At 34.9% G+C, this 15,987-nt stretch overlaps 1 protein-coding gene across 4 annotated transcripts; it reads left to right on the forward strand.

The window, feature by feature from the left end:
• The first annotated feature begins 1,188 nt into the window (after nt 1-1,188).
• On the forward strand, nt 1,189-8,048 carry LOC18447019 (RTF2 RING-finger protein). Of its 4 annotated transcripts, none has more exons than XM_020675258.2 (2): nt 1,189-2,541; nt 7,147-8,048. In XM_020675258.2, exon 1 carries the CDS (start codon nt 1,362-1,364, stop codon nt 2,526-2,528), a length of 1,167 nt encoding a protein of 388 aa, XP_020530917.1. In that variant the 5' UTR covers nt 1,189-1,361; the 3' UTR covers nt 2,529-2,541; nt 7,147-8,048. The 4 variants fall into 4 exon arrangements, with proteins under 4 accessions (XP_020530917.1, XP_006857183.1, XP_020530916.1 ...); XM_006857121.4 differs by having other exon boundaries at nt 7,162-8,048; XM_020675257.2 differs by having other exon boundaries at nt 7,840-8,048.
• The last annotated feature ends 7,939 nt before the right edge of the window (nt 8,049-15,987 follow it).

Consider the following 15,987-nt stretch of genomic DNA (forward strand, 5'->3'; position numbering starts at 1 on the left):
CAGCAGAGATATAAAACCAAACCAACAACCTCAAAATATACCAAAAAGTATGAAATAAACCATGACACTCAAACCAAAACAAGAGGAACAATGAATACAAACCAAGAACCATGAAAAAACCAAATGAAGATCAACCATGAAAAAACTAAATATAACTAGACCATGACACTATGCCGAACCGTGAAATAAACTATGAAACCTCACACTAAAGCATAAATCTAAACCAAAAACTTGTTTATGTGAAATTTAGAAAGAGATATTACCATTGTCATGACGTATTGAGCTTCAGCACATCGTTTGATGTAAGATGTGGGATTTTTTCTCGTTTTTATGCCATAAACTTTCCGCAACTACCTAAGATCTTGTGTGCCTCTTACATCTAAAAACAAGAATAAAAAACATACATTTATCAAAAGAATTTAGAGTAGCAATTCTCTCGTCCCGATCATCGTTTTTATCCCGTCTTTCTTATATCAATAATTGCTTTTTATTTTAAGATGGTCTTTTATTTAGATAATATATTGATCCAAACGATAAACATTGATCCTCAAAAATCTTTCTTCATGCTCAAGTCTCAAGTCTCAACAAAGAGTTTAGTAAGAGTCGCTTTCTATGGGACCCTAATAAATATTTTCCTCCTCAAGGATAAGATTCTCTTTTATTACAAAATAAAAAAAAAATATGATACTCTCTTTTTGAATTTTTAACTTCCAATTTTAAAATAAATAATGTAAAAATAAGGAAATAAAACTTATCGATTGAAATAAAGCTTTATGCAAATACAAACTAACAAAAAGATATTTAATTTTTATTTTATATGGCATTTAAATATTTATATCATGAATTCCATTTTTGAAAATTTCAAAAGTTATTTTAAGAATAATTTACAATGCACAGTGGTTTTTAATTTTAATTATTCATTAGAGACTTTTGTTATTTAAAATCATTTCGTTTAAATTTTAATAGTGATTTGGAAATTTTCTTACCGAGTCCTAATAGTAATAGATATGGTTTCCATTCATATATAGATGAAGATAAATTTAATTTTTTTAATTTTTTTTTAATTATTTTTTGGATTACGAGTCGAATAAATATTAACTGCGGTTATAATGAGGATGAGTTTGTTGTACAACTAAGATTAGGAAATCCAAAGCTCTATATAAACAGATAATCGGAACAACAGTCAGAACGAAAGAGTTTGCAGAGAGAGAAAGAGCGTGCTTCCTGCCTGTGTCCCCTCCCCTCAAATCAGGTCCCCTCCCACCAAGAAAAGCCAGAGTTTGCAGAGAGAGAGAGCGTTCTTCCTGCCTGAGTACCATCCCCTCAAATCAGGTCCCCTCCCACCAAGAAAAGCCCTAAACATGGCGACTCAGAATTTCCAAATTTTTATCCACGCTCCTGAACTGCAAGTCCCCATTTATTCTCTAACGGTAAGCCCTAATCAAACCCTTGGCAACCTCAAATCCTCTCTCTTTTCTTCTTTTTCCGTTGGTACCAAAACCCTAGATTCGTTCTTCTTCGCTCTCAATGGGAAACCCCTTTCTGATTCATGTAAATTATCAGACTGTGGGGTTTCTCCTTTCTCAACTTTAATTTCTAGGGCTAGAGTTTTGGGTGGAGGTGGCGATGGAGGAGCTACAGGCGCGGAATCAAGAGACTGTTATCTCAACATGTATGCCTCCAAGAAACCAGACAAGGTTGACCCCAATGAAACTCGCCTTTCGAAGTGGTCCACCTGTGCTCTATCTTATGAGCCTCTGAAACCTCCGTGTGTTATTGATAAACTTGGGAACATATTTAATAAAGAGACTCTTGTTGAAGCTTTGTTAGGGAAGAAGATTCCTAAACAATTTGGTCATATTAAGGGTTTAAAAGATATGATCACTATTCATCTCTCTTCAATTCCTGGAATTGAAATGGATGACATTAGTTTTGGTACAAAATTTCAGTGCCCCATTACTGGCTTGGAGTTTAATGGCAAGTATAAGTTTTTTGCGTTGCGTTCTTGTGGCCATGTTCTGAGTGCAAAGGCGTTGAAAGAGGTTCAATCAGATGCTTGCCTTGTTTGTCATTCTGAGTTTTCTGAATCCGAGAAGATTGTGATTAACGGGAGTGAGGATGAAGTTGCAAATCTGAGAGAGAAATTAGAGGCAGGGAGGGCAAAAGGTAGAGAGAAGAAGGAAAAGAAGAGACAAAATGGGGATTGTGTTTTTCGGGTGGTTGATTCTGGTTTGCAATCACAAGAACAAGGAAATGTCGATTCCGTTAAATCGATTAAAGGATTAGTGGGTTCGTATAATCCTGTTTCTTCTCTTACTCTTTCTAAGAGAAAACGTGATGGTAATGAGAAGATTTCAATTAGTGATCCTAAGAAGGAACCGAAGGATTTAGTGAAAAGGTCCAAGGCAGGTGTTATTCCACCACGTCACACTACGACAGAAGTGTACGCTTCTATATTCACATCATCAAAGAAATCAGACTTCAAGGAGACCTATATGTGCAGATCTCTTCCACTTGGGAGGAATTGAATTCGATGGAATTGTAAGTAGTGAATTGTAATTCTAGTTGTTTTAAATTCTCAGCTTGGACAGTTTTATTGTTGTCAAATTCTCTTCCTTTTCTCTTTCTTGTTCTTTTCCTAGTTACGATGTTTTTCTGTTTTTAGAACTTCTTTTGTGGAAATGTTGATGTTTTTTTGTGGAATTGTTGATGTTTTTATGAAAGAAGCTACTATAACCAAGCCTCTTTTGGTTCATGCAGTTACTTCATATTTTCAAAAGTACTAAGGAATAGAATTTATGAAACATGGATTCTATAGTTTTTCTTTGTTGTGTAAGCAAGTGAGGGAAGGGGCCTCTGCCCATTTTTATTAATTTTAAACAAGTTTGAGAAATTATATACAAATAAGAGGACAACTAAAGGACCGGAAGGCATATTGAAGACAAGAAAGAATGTAGAACTTCTGGCCACATGTTCTTCATATCAACCACTAAATTTAGTACCTTTTGCATATGCATCGATTCGCTTCTCATAGACAATATGAGTGCTCCAGTCTTTTAGAAGTTGAAGGTGACGCAAACAATTTGACTTAGTGATCTAAAACAGAACGAGACCAACTATTCTCCGGAGCTCTCGTTGATCCTGGAGATCTTGAAGTGTCTTCTTCCTGTGTGATTGTTCGAGTTTCGTATACATTTAATATCTCAAAAGATTGATCTTTTACCAGCGTGTTTCTCATAAGTCTGTGGATCGACCTAAGCAAACTTTCCCATCCATAACTCTTTAGAGGATCTTAAGGGAATTCTGTTTGGAAAGAACAAACCTTGACCAACATCATTTCTAAAAAGAGTTTTGAGTACTAGGAATCCAAGAGGCAAGTACAAATTGTAAGAGGCTTTGAAGCTTTCTCTTTATGAAACTAAAAGCAATGCATATCCTGAAAATCACATGCATGGAAGGAACGTCATAGTCTTAATTCTCTAAAAGTCTTTAAGCAACTTCAAGAGAAGAGGTTGACCTATTGGATCTGACGCCCATGCCATGATGGTAGTGGAGATTGCCTGCCATGTAATACAGAGTAGACTCAGGTGTGAGGTTCACCACGGCTGAGGCTGCTCATGGCCTCTGTCCATGAGGTTGAAGTAAACCTCACCAAATCCTCTCTCTCTCTCTCACTCACCACTCTTTCTAATAATTAGTACTGTCATTGCCTCCATGTGTATGAGACCTCTGCAATTTTAAGTTGGACTCTCCCAAGTCACTTGGAACTGACATGCCATCGATTCTGGATGACTCAGCTTAGATGATTTGTTATTTGATCTGGGTGTTGATGTTGTTTGACCCGAGTCTGCAAAACATTCAGCAAATATTCTTCAAAAAACATATGTTTTTTTTAAAAAAGATGGACTCACTAAGCTGACTCGGTACTCACTTGAGTCACTCAGTCTGGGACCTGTCCAGTTCCTTGTTTTTAAGCTCCGTTCCCCACCTATCTTTCCTTTTGTTGCATGATTTTATCATGGATCCTCTAGCCTAAGCGTAAATGACACTCATCACAAAAGTATTGAGCATTAATCTCGGTTAGTAAAATTACTTTTGAACATGCAAACTTTTTGTTGATTAAATTTTTTTTTTAGCAGCCAAAGAAATTAATAGACTTAGACCTTATAATAACGTGGACTCTACATCAAAGCTGACCTGGTTGTTTACTGAAAATATTAAGAATTAGTTTTCAAAGCAGCTCAAGTGTATGAAAAATACATCAGTTAATTTCGACATGGATGACTCAATCAGTGGAGGTTGTCGTATCAGAGACCATCTGAGAGACATCTAATCTTTAATGGGGTTCAGCAAGCATTACGAAGGACATTAATGGCACTGAATGAATTACTTTTAATTATTTGAGACTCCATTGTGGTGGGAGAGGTCTCGGGTTGGTTCAAACTTCTCTGTTGCAAATGAACTTTCCATGGGCCATGGATAATGATGCCATTGAATGTATTACTTTTAGCTGCTTAAAGATAGGATTCCTAAGGAAGGAGGATTGCTTATTAAGATCAAAAAGTCTCAACACAAGGGTACACTACCGCAAAACTCGGATCTTCACTACAGAGGTTTAGAAGTGAGTTTTCTTTTGTTGAAAGGGAGGCTTTGGAGGATTAAATGTTCAACAAATATGCTAATATTCTCTTCCAATCAGGGAAAATAAAACATTCTCAGATAAGCATTCGCCAAGCAAAAAAAAGAAGAAATGCTATGGGTCGGATAGCCTTATATTATGATTGGTTTGTGCTCCTTCCCACTTGTGTTTAGAGTTCTCAGCTTTACTAGTACATCTGCTATTTGATCGTAGGTCTGTGACGAAGTGCAAAATGTGAGGACATGCATAGAAGTTTGTGCATTACAATAAACGGTAGCAACTGACACATTGTGGGAAAATATCCAAACGATTTTAAGTTGAAAGTTCTAGGACATCTTTCAAGTTAGGATTTGAGAAATTTGTGCAGAGAAATTTTTGAGTTTAGGTGTACTTCTTAAGAAACATAAAAAATTCAGAAGGGTTTTCTTGGTAATCTTTATTTTAGTGAGCAACTTTGTTAAATTTTAGGAAAAAGATTCTTTTTGGAACTTTACGAAGTAAGCACGGAGTGTGCAACCCTTTGCCTCTTTTGGGGACTATTTAGAGTGAGGAACTAAAGGAATTTTCGGTCTTTGTTCAAGATGAATACAAGCAGACAATATTTTACATGGACAGTACCTTGTGGGCAATAACTCTCTATGAGTTCCTAGGTATAGTGTATGTGGATCTTCAATAGCTTGTGTTGGCATTAATTCTGAGCAAGTTCTAGTATTAGGTAGTGAAAGGACCAGATGTGACCAAGGTCTCTTAAAAGGACTCACCCACAATGAAGCTTTCAATCTATGCCAGCCTACTATGTCATTGTGCTGCAAAATAAGGGGAGGTGAGGGCTCTTTTCACAAGGTTAAAGTTTTCTCTCCATTTTTATGTGGGGATGTTTGTGTTCGGGGGGGTAATCAGAGATTATTACTTGGTGGCGAGCCTACGCTACTGGAGCCTTGGTGATTAGAGGATGTGTACAGGTTGTGAGTTTTTGAAGATATCGTATTATATTTGTGTGTACTTGAGGATTCAAATGAGGCAGCTGATGCGTTGGCCCAGGAAAGCATATCTAAAGGCGGTTTCTTTTCACTTCTTTTCCTTTCTCTAGTTTTTTGCTTTCATGCAATAATTTTTGCTTTTGTTGTTTTCACTTTCTTCAGAGCTGCTTACTGGTGTGAGTACACTTTGATATATGTCTCTGAATTTGTGAATGTCAACCAAGATAAAGTAAAGATTGTGGATTTATTGAAGAATTTTTTTCCGAAAGTCCGATGCAAGACAAGATGTCTCTTAATTTTGAATTTTTCTTATTAAACCTTAGGGATGTATTTTAGGAATTTTTTGGACTTATTTTAGAGAAGTTTAAAGCTTTTTTAGGGATTCTTGTTATATATATATATATATATATATATTAGGATTTTAGGAGTTTTTTAGAAAAAGTAGTTCAGAGCGCTTATGAAATTACTTATTTTATCAATGTTAAAAATATCATAGCAAATTTTGTTCTAATTAGTACTTCTAGTTACGTTAGAACTAGGATTCATCATTATCATCATCATCAATTTAGCCTTTTTTCCAATTAATTGGAGTCGGCTACATGAAACCTAGTTCTCCATTGTGTTTTATAAGTTTATCAGGATTCGTGATGAGTGTTGGCAAAATTTTACGTTGGCTGTCTATCTAACACAACCATTCCCTTTTACCTGGGCATGGGATGGGTTAAGAGAAAGTTTAAGGTCATCATCTTTCTTAGACCAAACGTTAGAACTAGGATTTAGAGGTCCAAATAAAGTCTATGTATTGATTCATATTTGAACTATTGCTTAGAAGCACTGTTTCTTTGAATTCTTGTGAATTCAATAGAAGCACTGTTTCTTTGAGTTCTTGTGAATTAAGCAGTCATTGAAGCTAGTGTTGTTAGCTTCCTTCAATTTCAAATCAGTTCATTGGTTTTTGTAACCTTCACCTTAGGGATGTATTTTAGGAGTTTTCCGGACATATTTTTTAGAAATTGAAAGCTTTTTTAAGGATTCTATTTTTTTTAATATATATTTTAGGATTTTAAGAGTTGTTTAGGAAAAGTAGTTAGAGTGCTTATGAAATTACTTTTTACCAAGTCATGGAAAATTTCGTTCTAATTAGTACTTCTAGTTCCGTTAGAACTAGGATTACGAGGTCCAGATACTTCTATGTATTGGTTCAGATTTGAACTAATGCTTACTGTATCTTTGAATTCTTGTGAATTCAGCAGCCATTGAAACTACTGTTGTTAGCATCCTTTAATTTCAAATCAGTTCATCGGTTTTTTGTAACCGTCATGCTTCTTATTTTTCTAGTACGATTTTGCATAAGAGATGTTTGAACCGTAGGTTGTAGGGATTACCATTATTTCATAGCATTCATATATCTTTGACTTGACTCTTAAATGTCTTTAAAGTGTGAAGCAGATTTTTAAGTTTTCATGAAGAATATGGTACTATGAATTGAGGAACCTAGAGTGGAAAAATACCTTGACTTTTGCGTAGTCATTTGTGCTTTAGGCTTTTGAGGAACGGTTGGTGTTGAAGTTAGTTTGATGGCATCGATTGTGGAGATGCATGACAACGAATTGCACTGGAATCTCAACTTTTTCACGGACTTGATTAGTGTGATGCTATAAGATGGGTTTTTTGTCTATGGCTCTATGATTAGTGTGATTTTGTAAGATGGCTTTGGCGTATCTGTTGTTGTATGTGGTGGTAAGGAGAGTCTTGGGGGTGACGATGAATTATGGGAAAGGAGGGAGGACAGTCAATCGTGTCCAAATTATATGCATAGTTCCTTCACATTCACAAAGATTGTGAATCCTGTTAGGAAGTATTGACATAAACAGAGATCACATTTGCATGGATGCTATTATGTGTATCAACATTCTACACACATCGAGTCTCAGACCATGATGATTCTCACGCATTAAAGATCTAAGCGTAACAAGTGAGGCGCATAATCGAGATTTTGTGACTGTAGATAATCTCCCTGTCCATTAGTTCGGAACAAAATTCTAACTGAGGTTGAAGTTACTTCCATTGCAAGTTAGCCAAGGTTATCAATAATAGTTGATGCATGTTGATTGGCTTTCACATGGTTTTCCTCGAGGTCCCCTCACATCAATTATATATCCAACTCTTGTTATCCTTTCTTCTTTGGTTGGCATCTACCTCGCGACATGTTTGCTGCAGGTTCTACCTCCCATCATTAATTGACAGGAGAAATGGACCATTACCTCAGCCATTGCACAAATGGAGAAACTGTTCATCTCCACTGTTCATCATCGAGGTGGGTGGTGGAGATTACATGTAATATATAAACAGGGTACTACCTTTGTGATTACATATAATATACAGGAAGTATAATACATGGGCGTGGTATTATCCGATCCCTTAATTCATCTTTGCTGGTTGTTATTTATGCTTTGCATATCTAGATTGTTGTTCGCTGCTTGATGCTACGGGGTGGCTTGAACTCCTGGTAACACGAAAATGAGGTGTTTTTGAAATTGAATTTGACTCCTATTTTTGGGCTCTAATATCAGGCACTGGGGATTAGAGATCGCAGAAATTGTTCCATTCGTTTGGTTTGAGAATGTCAAAAAATTTTGCTGTCTTATAAACGTACTGGTATCTTATTTATGGATAATGTGGCGAAAGAGTGATGCTTACATAAAGGAGTTTTTTAGTCCACTCCCTGAAATTTTCTTCGGATGTAAAGAGGTAGTAGGGTATCATGCAATGAGTCTCTCTTTTCCTTGATAGGTAATTGGTAAGTTCTCTCCTATGAGGTTGCTCTTTAACCTGCTGTGATCGTCTTCTCAATTGGGTTCTCATTCGTAAATTTCAGTGCAAAGATCATTAAGGACATGTTTGGTTGGTCTGAAAATATTTTCCAAGAAATATTATTTTGGTTTGATAAGGAAAGAAAGCATATGAAAATAAAACTCATGGTAAAGTATTTTACCATAAAATACTCCACTTTTTATGAAAACCAAGCCGCACCTCAACTCATGGGAAGTATTTGTTGGATTTTATTTTCCCATGCCATGCAAACGCACTATTCACTATTTACTATCAAGAATAAAAAACTGTACAACTTGAAGTCGTTTTTTACTTGGAATCTTGAATATTTGAAGTTAGGTCTTCATATACAAAGTCAAATGTGAAGAATATAACTTTTGAATCTACATGATTAAAAAAGAGAACTTTCTATTCATCCCATAATTTTCCATTGTATAAAAAATTCTCCCAAACTGTTATATATTATGGCAGCATTCAAATTTTTTATTTTTTGTTTTCTCCAAATGTTTCAAGTTCTAAGGTTATATAATGAATTCAGATCAATCCAATATTTTTTTCTTAAATTGTGATTTATATGAAGTCATTTCTTGATTTCGGATCCCTTTAATTTTTTGGATACTAACAAATTACCTCTCTCCAGTTATTCACATAATCATACTCATTTTTTTTTTTCTTTTTTTTTTTTTTGTTTAATGATGTACTTGCCCTTGTTACGGATTTATTACATCTGTAGTGTTAATCTAGCTTATCTGCAATGCCAAAAGAGCTATGTATTAGATCTGTGGCACTTTTTAGTGCCATGGACCTATCGCACTTGTTGCCCTACGAAGCACCACAGATCTAACAGATCATTGTGCTTTGTTACGTCCTTTTAGATCCCCATGTGTGCTGGTATGGATTTAGGATTGTCACCCCGTTTTAAGAGGCAAGCCTAAAGAACCAATAGATTGAAAGAGTGCTACATCAGATCTAATATGTCCATGGTGTTATGGTTATATTAGATTTTTTTTTTTTTTTGAAGATCAATAACATTTCATTCCATTCAAACAATTATTACATCAAAGTCAAACCTGAAAAACTCAGGAATATAGCCAACTACAAAAGATGGAACAAAGAAAAAAGAAACAAAAAAAAGGAAAAACACCCTCAAACAACAATTAACTCTTTTACGGAAACACCAGCCTTTGCTAAACTATCCGCCTCCATATTGTATTCTCTAAAGGGAAAAGTTTATATAGAGCCAAGGCTCTAAACAATCAAATTTGAGCTTGCCTCAAAAAAATAGGTTGTTTTGATGCCAAAATATCATCAAATTGATCATCTCGAAGTCAAGATGCATAGAGATGAGAAAAAAATGGAAAGTTTTGAAAATAGTGTATTTTGTAACATATTTTTGGACCGTCAATTTTCAAGATTTTCAAGTTTTCATAAATCTATCGATCTACACTATTTTTAAAGTATTTTAAGGCTATCACAAAGATTTCTAGTATTTTAAAAAAAAATTTAAAGTCCGTCATAAATCACCTCAAATTTGAAGAAACGTCTTAATGGTAATTAGTTTATCATCAAGAAGATTAGTCTACACATTTTCTTTTAGAGGCCATTTCGATCTTTGGATTTTTCAATCCTGGGAAAAGTCAATCCTGGGATTGAGATTTGCTAGAATTGACATTTCTTAGAATACGCTGTATGCTTTTTGGATTGCATCCGGTAGAAATCAAGAAAATGCAAATTTTTTGTTTGGATCGCCTAGAATATCTTTTTCTTGGAAATGCAAATCCTCTCTCTCTCTCTAAAAATTTTGAGGTAGTTTCTCTCTAAAATTTCTCTAATATTTTTAATATAATCTCTTTCAAAAACTTAAAATTTTAGATAGTCACTCTCTCTAAAAATTTTGAAATAGTTTATCTCTCTAAAAAATTTATACACTTTCTCTATCTAAAATTTGATATAGTTTCTCTCTCTAAAATTTTGAGATACTTTCTCTCTCTAAAACTTAAATTTTGATATAGCTTTTCTCTATAAAAATTTTAAGATAGTTTCTCTCTGTAAACAATTTCAGGTGGTTTCTCTCTCTAAAATTTTAAGGTACATTCTCTATCCAAAATTCAAAGTTTGAGATAGTTTCTTTCTAAAATTTTTAAGATAGTTTCTCTCTCTAAGAAATTTTAGGTACTTTCTCATTTTAAAATTTGATATAGTTACTCTCTCTAAAATTTAAAGATTCTTTCTCTCTCTAAAACTTAATTTTTGAGATAAGTTTCTTTCCCTAAAATTTTCATGTATTTTTTCTCTCTAAAATTTTAATATATTTTATCTCTCTTCATTCTCTCGAATTTTAAGATACTCTGTCTCTAAAACTTAAATTTGAAACGGTTTCTCTATTTATAATTTTTTAAATAGTTTCTATCTCTAAAAATTTTATGTACTTTTTCTATCTAAAATTTGATATAATTTCTCTCTAAAGTTTTAAGATATTTTCTCTTTCTAAAACTTTAAATTTGAGATAGTTTCTCTCTCTAAAAAATTTCAAGTAGTTTCCCTATCTAAAATTTGATATAGTTTCTAATATCTAAAATTTTAATATTCTCTCTCTCTAGAACTTAAAATTTGAGATAATTTCTCTCTTTAAATGTTTTGAGATATTTCTCTCTGAAAAATTTTAAGTAGATCCTCTCTAAAATTTAATGTAGTTTTTTAAAAAAAAAATTTAATATACTTTCTCTCTCTAAAACTTACGATTTGATATAGTTTCTCTCTCTAAAACTTAATATTTGAAATAGTTTCTCTCACTAAAATTTTAATATGGTGACTCTAAAATTTAAATTTGATATAATTTCTCTCTTTAAAATTTTAATCTCTAAAAAAATTCGTATATTTTCTCTCTAAAAAATTTGGAATACTTTCTCTCTCTAAAATTTGATATAGTTTCCATCTCTAAACTTTAAATATATTTTCTTTCTCTAAAATTTGATATAGTTTCCGTCTCTAAAGTTTTGATATTTTTTTGTTCATCAAGAGCAAAATGGATCATTTCCATAAAATATCAATTCTATTTATTTTGGTGGAATTTATAATTTTCAAATTTTAAGCTTAAAATGAGCATCCAAAAGTCTCACAAAAATCTCTATCCTAAATGAAAATGTCAATTTTAAGCGAACCTAACGCCATTGACCCAACTCTTTTCGAAAAAGTGATTCCTAAAAGTCTGAATCCAAAAGCCAAACGAGGGAGCTTCCAGTAAAGAAATTAGCATATGAGATGCACATTAACATTCGAATATTTACTAGCGCAATGATGTCATTGAGAAATCAAGGTCATTCATATGATAGAACCCAAACAGGAATTGATAACTCAAGCACATGCAGGACCACCAAAAAGAAATCAAGGCCATGCATAGAACCCAAACACGAATTGACAACACTGGCACATGTATGGCCACCAAAACTTATTGTGGAAACCCACCAAAAGCGGGCGACATAATGCACATAAACAAGCTGACAAGTCCCATGTTTCTGTCCTATCTCTTTATGGCCTCGTTTTTTTCTTTTTTTGGAATTCTTGTGCCATAAATAAAAGTGCATACTATCAATAATATGTCCATACGTTGGTGCACTGGTAATAAGACAACAAAATCAACCACCTCAATTTTAATATTTAAGCGGCCTGACTATGTGTGGACTCAGTACAACACTACGTGAATTAGTTCAATTTAAAGGCTAAAAAAAATAGAGAAATTATCAAAAATATAATTTAATTTATGTTTAATTTAAAAAATATTATTAATTTTTATAAATTTCGTCAACATCTTTTTAAAAAAATAAATTTGACATTATTTTTTTACCAAAATAACCTTAACAGAAGTCGTATTACAGTGAAAACCCTATCATAAAATATCATAATGCGATAATCATTATGGTAATAAGTCTATTATGAAGGCTATTTTGATAAAAAAATATCAAAATTGAAAAAAAAAAAAAAAAGATACAAGGGATAAAGCTAAAAAATACTCTATTGTATGGAATTAGCAAGAAAAAATATAGGGATTTATGACCTCATTGAAAGTATGGCCCTAAATAAGGCAGCAAACAAAGATTCTATAACCAACCTCAAATCATTGGGAAAAAGCTCTAATGATGATGATAAATCGATATCCATAGATCGCACATAACCTTAAAAAAAAAAAAATATCAGAAAAATAGCAAAAACAAAATAAAATTGTCAACAATATCAATAAAGAGGAATACAGGAAATGAGATACAAATCCCAAAACCGAAATAACAAGGGAACTGAGCTACCCTGAGGTGGCAGTCGAAATCGCGCCTCTTCTCCTTCCCATTGATTTTAATGGACCAGTCCTTAGGTTTAGGCCCAAAGATAACACGTCCTCCAGGCCTCAATGGAGTTCACTGGGAACCCCTTCGCGCTCGGCCCGTTTTCTTTTGAGGGTAGGGCCTTTTGTCCCCTCGTGTCACTTGGCCTTTAGGGTTGAAGGCGTCCCTCTCCTCTAGTTTTGCTGATCAATGACGATGCCGCAGTGAACAACTGTCCTCGTTGTTTGGGGGCGGATTTGAGGTTTAGGGTTAAGGTTCTCCCTGTCTTTTCACCATCGAAGGTGAGGACTGGAAGGGTCCAAAGTTTTGATGATGGGTTTGGGGCTTAGGCGAGGACTGGAAAGGTGGAAAGTTTTGATGATGGGTTTGGGGTTTGGAGGATTAGAGAGAGAGAGAGCAGCGAGGGGTTGACTACATAGAGTGAGACGAGACAATGGTTTTGGGGTTTTTAAGGTTAGAGAGACAGGCGAGGGGTTAATGATAGAGAGAGAGAGAGAGTGTTAGCCGGAAGGAGTTTCGGAGGATTAGAGAAGAGGCGAGGGGTTGACAACGTAGAGAGAGAGGTGAGACGATGGGTTTGGGCTTTGAAGGGATAGAGAGAGAAGCGAGGGGTTAAAGACAGAGAGAGAGTGTAACGCATTAACAAACACCGGACCGGAGCCAACCTTGTCAAAAAAATAAAAAAATTGAGATTCCATCCTTTTGGATAATAACATGGCAATTTTGGCCCCTTCCGTTATAACGAACCTTTTAATCCAGCCCTATAAATTTCCCAAATAACAACACCAAAAGAAAATATTCAATAGATAAAAGAGAAAAGACTAAAGTAATCGAGATATATATACAAAACTGAACCTCCATAGATGAATAACAACCAATATTCTCTCTTATAAACCATGAATAACACCTCTATTTAGCTAAGAAATGCATGGACTGCCTCCATTTGTGGTACGCAAAGCACTGATACGGGTAAAAATGAATCACTACAGAACATTTGTTTCATGTCTGCTGACAAAATGCTCTGCCAACTTTGAAGAATGAATTAAGGCTTCTTGACAAAAGCTCACCCATAAGAACATGAGGCTGTATAGCAACATAACTTTTCCTGTGTGCTGACAAGATGCTTTGCCACTTTCGAAGAATGAATTAAGGCTTCTTCATAAGCTTACCCATAAAACTCGGTTCAATGAGTAGCCATAGAGTTACGGAAAATCTGCATCTTCTCTATTTCCCCGGTTCTGGTTGATGCACCAATTGCAGATCTTGTTTACAGGAAATCACAGCAAAAGAAAATCTTTAAATTGCGCCTTCTAAACCTTTTAGAAGGCGATTTGTCTACCAAGAGACCACCCTCTTTCAAAAACTAAAATTATGGGATAAGACCACAAAACTATTAGAAACTAAAACTACGAGATAACTTGCTAGAAAATGAGCCTGTTGAAAACAGGCACAGTCCCCATTCAAGAATAGGCTATCCCCGAACTCTATAGAGACCCATGTTTGATTTTGGGCTACCCCTGAATCCAGAAACCAGATTTAGAGGAGCAATGATTTCAAGATCACAGGGACTTTCAGATCCCCATTGTAAAATGTACTCTAAAGTCTCTTCTTCAACCCATCCATTTGGATCTTGGGTAGGTCTCTCTCGCTCAACCGCTGCTAAGTCTTGACAAGAAACAAACAAGGAATGACCTTAATGTTAGCCTTAGTTTGATATCTACAGGGGACTCAAGAAGCATCCATACAAAACATAACAATACACCACTCCCAACTGGAAGGGACTGTCTCCTATAGCTAGAAAGGGGAAACTAGTAGAGGGTGTATGCAGCATGCCCTTATTTTACATCAGTTCAGCACACATGCCAATAACTATGCCGCTTACCCTGAAACACCATTATGATGTACCTATCAAATTCTGATCCCGACTGTCTGTCACCTCTCTCGGTGATGTGTTCAGCCCTTCGAGGTGCTTTTGTAACTACTTTCCCTTAATACAATGTTGACAATATTAAAAAAATTTCTGATCTCACTTTGGAACCCCAATTTGTAGAAATGTGGGCTGAGGAGACCCCTTCTCTTGACTCCATGATCGGAGTAAAACTTGTTAAATGACATCCACAAATCACAAATTTAGAGTCAATTTCTAAATTAGCGTGAACAGTAATTCATATAAAGTCCTAAACATGTTAAACTTAGAGGAGAACATACTTGTACCTATAAAAGAAGACGATACATATGGTTGATCAAGTAATATCACATAGTTCCCACAAAAATGAAACGATAAGGATGAGAAATCAGCCAACGGAGCCACCAAAGAACAAAAATTCATCCACCAAAAAATTCATCCACCCAAGGGCACATTTATCACTATCCAAGCCAAAGCAAGTCCTTCCAACTTTTATATTGCTTATCAAATGCATCAAGATTTTATAAAACATAAGAAGTCATTCATTCCAAAGTTGTAGTTGATGAGCAACTTCAAAGCTCTTTCTTTTCATTTTCACATGAGAATCCAAAAAGCAAAAAAATGTTAACAATCAATAAATAAATACGTAATTTTTGTTCTCTTCTTCTTCGACTCAACATATAACTCAAAAATCCAACTTTCAGCGGTGCAAGCTCAATCTCACATGAAAGTGTACAGTTGGCATCCATCTTAGAACTTTTCTGACAAATGAAGCACTATGGATTTTGTGATCGATTGTTTTGAATTGGAGATTTTCATTGGGATCGACACTGGCACTGCCCCTATTTTTCTGGTTTATAAAATGTTCTACAAACATTTTTGTGAGCATTAATCTGACAATATAAGTTGAATTCTACTATTACTATGAAACACACAGCCCAACATGGCACAAAGATGTGCAGTACCATGAATCTACCCACCAAACAATAGGCCTAGATGCACAGAGATATTCCCAAGACCAACAAGCCATAAAAATACAACCAAGCTACACCTGAAATACCAGATTGCATCAATAATGCCTAGCCCAAGTAGACTGCAATAGAGAATACCTGTTGTGTTCATGGCACTATGTCAGAAACAACATGAAATCTGCAGTAGAACATAACTCACAAATAAAACGGACAGACAAGCCAGCTCCATTTTATCCCTTGGGACTATACATATGTCCTGGAGCCTTCAAGGAAAATTCCAGATCAGTGTGCTCCTTAACGCAAACTGTGTGCAGAAAACTCGAGA

This window comes from Amborella trichopoda, chromosome 12 (assembly GCF_054954075.1).
Source record: "Amborella trichopoda isolate Santa Cruz 75 chromosome 12, AtrichopodaSantaCruz75HAP2 v2.0, whole genome shotgun sequence".
NCBI lineage: Eukaryota > Viridiplantae > Streptophyta > Magnoliopsida > Amborellales > Amborellaceae > Amborella > Amborella trichopoda.

Bases quoted from the DNA above. Each gene is read 5' to 3' on its own strand.
- LOC18447019 (XM_020675258.2), top strand. From the start codon at position 1,362: ATGGCGACTCAGAATTTCCAAATTTTTATCCACGCTCCTGAACTGCAA.